This window comes from Sinocyclocheilus anshuiensis, unplaced genomic scaffold (assembly GCF_001515605.1).
Source record: "Sinocyclocheilus anshuiensis isolate Anshui unplaced genomic scaffold, SAMN03320099.WGS_v1.1 scaffold708, whole genome shotgun sequence".
In the NCBI taxonomy this organism is placed as follows: domain Eukaryota; kingdom Metazoa; phylum Chordata; class Actinopteri; order Cypriniformes; family Cyprinidae; genus Sinocyclocheilus; species Sinocyclocheilus anshuiensis.
This window is the reverse complement of record NW_015555881.1, coordinates 538,038-541,472: the sequence shown is the minus strand read 5'-3', so window position 1 is coordinate 541,472 and position 3,435 is coordinate 538,038. Positions and strand designations below refer to the sequence as shown.

The window sequence follows — 3,435 nt, the reverse complement described above, 5'->3', positions numbered from 1 at the left end:
CAAAATCGTCCCAGTACTTTAGTACTGTACATTTAGTTCTGGAACTAAAGCGGTGCGAAAGGCCCTATTGTCACTGTATGAGTGATTTTTATATCACGGTACCTGTATGCACAAACGATAGACCACTATTCATGTCAATAAATCAGCTATTATTTGGTATCAGTCTCAACCAGTAACGATTCATCCTCAGTGTTGGGGGTAACGCATTACAAGTACAGACGTGGATTTACATTTCCTTCAGCCTGAGGCGTATTCATTCCACTTTTTTTGTGAAAGGGCTTTTACATTAGTAAAAGAAGGACTTTTTTATATTAAAAACAAACAGGCAAGCCCTGCCCAGATTTAAAAAAATAACTCAAACGTAACGTAATGCATTACTTTCCATAAAAATTTACTAAGTAACGTAATTAGTTACTTTTTTAGGGAGTAACGCAATATTGTAATGCATTGCTTTTAAAAGTAACTTTCCCCAACACTGTTCATCCTGGGCCAATTAAGAGATTAGTTTGACAGCTTAGTGAGTGGATAATATACAATTTCTGTATTGAAAAAAAAAAGTTTTAATGAGTTAAGTCACTATTGTGTAAAAATTATTTACATTTTTGAATTTCAGTGTCATTAAATTATTAAATTTTAACTTGACAGGCGTAAAACAAAGCATAAGTGAGTTCTATATAATAAGTGAGAATGAGTTTTCTCATTTTGATTTGTTGAAACGTTCCAATATGTATTTAAATTACTGTATTTAAATGTTTTTGTAATTAACTATTCAAACTGAGCTACATCAAATTTCTATAACTACATTGTATATTTTTGTATATTAAATAATATTGTGGTAATGCCTACATTTTGAATAATCCAGAGAATTAAATGCATTATAAATGAAAAGTACTTAATTTTGTTTAATTATTTCCCCCTTTTTTTTGCACTTCGGCAGACACAAAACAAAAGAAATGAATCTTAGCAAATGAACGGTGAGCCTAACCACTTTACATTATTTAACAAATAAATTAAAAACAAAAGACTCAAAATATTACAAATTACAAATGATTAAAACTGTATAGCAATTACATAGGCAAAGCTTTTAAAATGCATTTAAAGTCATTGTAAATACTCAACATATGCTTAACTGTGACCGCACATTTGCAACCAAAAACAGCTAAAGTCTTCTTCGCATTGTGAAAACAAGTTCTTCCTCGTCAACAGTGTTAAAACATGTTCACAACCATATTTTAATATACTCTCTTTGTGCCACATTATTCTAGTGTGACATCCATTTAATCTCCATTCATCTGGCTTTTCATAATTCAAGCGTGACACATTCCTCTCATATCAGCCAATCGTTGTTCAGCATTCTTTAGTTGATTCTATCAGTCATGATCCTGACTGACCACATGAACCAATCAATGGTCATGAAAATCAAGAAATCACTCTGCATTTTAAATGATCTTATTCTCAATAAGAGCCAATAATGACAACTTATCTTTATTCAAAAACACATTCGCTTTAGGTACACACAGATTCCTTCTAAAGCGTTAAAGCAGTAGTTCATACAAAAATGAAAATTCACTCACCCTCAGGCCATCCAAGATGTAGATGAGTTTGCTTCTTTATTGGAATGGATTCAGAGGAATGTAGCATTACATCACTTGCATCTCTGCAGTAAATGGGTGCAAACTCATCTACATCTTGGATGGCCTGAATGTAAGTGCATTTTCAGCAAATTTTCATTTTGAGGTGAACTATTCCTTCAACAGTCTTCAGAAATTCACCACAACGTTGCAAAAACACTTATACTTACCAATGAGAAATACAAATGCAAATCAACTTTTAAAGCTCTACAAGTTGAATCACTTCTGTAGGATTTTCCATATGCGTTCTTCCATGTAAAATTACAATAATATTTTGTAATCACCAAAGCACTATAAGACTGAACCTACAAATCCTGTATTAAAAATGGGAAGGTTGTCGAGGAATGAAATTACATGGTTAAAGGTGATGTGTGTTACATCTTTGATTTTTCAAGATCACAACTACTCAGATGGACATTTATGTTGAATAAATCATTATTTAGCAATTGCATTTCTTGCTGCTAATGGCACAGAAATTCTACACTCCACTTGAAAGGTAATTGAGGATTAATTTATTGCAATGCTTTTCTTAGGCGTCCCTGGGTGTGTGGCATCTCCTCTTTGGGGATAGATCACACCAGCATACTGGGAGACACCATTGAGAAAATTGCTTGGCAGAAAGGAGGGATTTTCAAGGTGAATATTTGTGGCTCTTGTGTGAAAAAGAATTCGAAACTTTGCATGTTGGAAGTTTTTCAGTGAATGTGTTTATTGCAGCTAGGAGTTCCTGCATTCACAGTCAAACAACCTGATGGGCCGATGAAGGTGCTTCAAGAGAGGGCAGAAGAAACTGGGGTGAGAAATATGAATATACTACAGATACACAATTCAGAATGCAGTTAATTTGCTCACATAGTTCTGTGTTTCTCTCTCAGTGTTCGTTATCAGTGTGTCCTGATCTGGAGGAGTATGAGAGCGAGGGTTCGCTCAGCTTGGGTCTAGCTGGTCACCATCAGTGCAGTAACGCTTCTCTGGCTCTACAGCTCTCACACACCTGGCTGCAGAGACACTTCCTCACAGGTGCGTGTTTCTGACTGTTTGTGGGTTAGTTCCCATATCTCTGTTTGTGTTTTTAATCAGCTGTTTGTTCCTCAGATCCTGCGTCATCATCTCCAGTGGAGTTCAGCGGTGTGAGTTCAGCTCCAGTGATCCAGCCTAGTCCTGCAATGATCAAAGGTCTGGAAAAACACTATACAGCCCAATTAAAAGCTCTGTTCTGAAACCTAGTGAACCTCCTTGATGTCTGCTGACTACATAGGTTCTAAAATGGCATTTTAACCCTTATGGCACTTCTTTATCGATTGATTTAGTACAGCCTACATAGGCAGCAAAAAGCAAGAAACAGGGATATGATTTTTCTGTATTTATGTGGTTATATAAGCCTATATACAAAGGGCTTTAAGGGCTCCCAATGGATTTCCACCAGTCTTTGGTTAATTATTCTCTATATTCTCAATGCAAGGCATTCTGGTATTGCCGTTTTCTATGAAGGATACATTTGATGTTGCCTTAAAATTAGACTTAAATGAGGTGTTTTAGAAGACAGCATAGTTATTCCGGTTACTTTTAACCAAAGTGACTTTCAGTAAACTTATTTTGAGGTTATTACCCATGAAGAAATCTGGGGTTCAGTGTCTTATGAGAGTTCACATATTAAGAGATTTGAACCTGCAGCCTTTCGGTTACTTGTCCTGATATTTGATCAGTATTGTTACAAAATTACTAAATGCTAAAGCCTTGGAAAGGTCATAGTGCATTTAGCAATTGTACTTTTTGTGTGAATATATTTGTGTGTGTATATATA

At 35.3% G+C, this 3,435-nt stretch overlaps 1 protein-coding gene across 1 annotated transcript in view; it reads left to right on the top strand.

Moving 5' to 3' along the window:
- LOC107675685 (folylpolyglutamate synthase, mitochondrial-like) overlaps positions 1 to 3,435 on the top strand; it is an 8,836-nt gene that overhangs the window by 2,889 nt on the left and 2,512 nt on the right. The window contains exons 3-7 of the mRNA XM_016470103.1: positions 1,160 to 1,205; positions 2,137 to 2,267; positions 2,349 to 2,426; positions 2,507 to 2,651; positions 2,727 to 2,807. Of these exons, the coding sequence (XP_016325589.1) occupies positions 1,160 to 1,205; positions 2,137 to 2,267; positions 2,349 to 2,426; positions 2,507 to 2,651; positions 2,727 to 2,807 (481 nt within the window). The remainder of the gene's footprint in view (positions 1 to 1,159; positions 1,206 to 2,136; positions 2,268 to 2,348; positions 2,427 to 2,506; positions 2,652 to 2,726; positions 2,808 to 3,435) is intronic.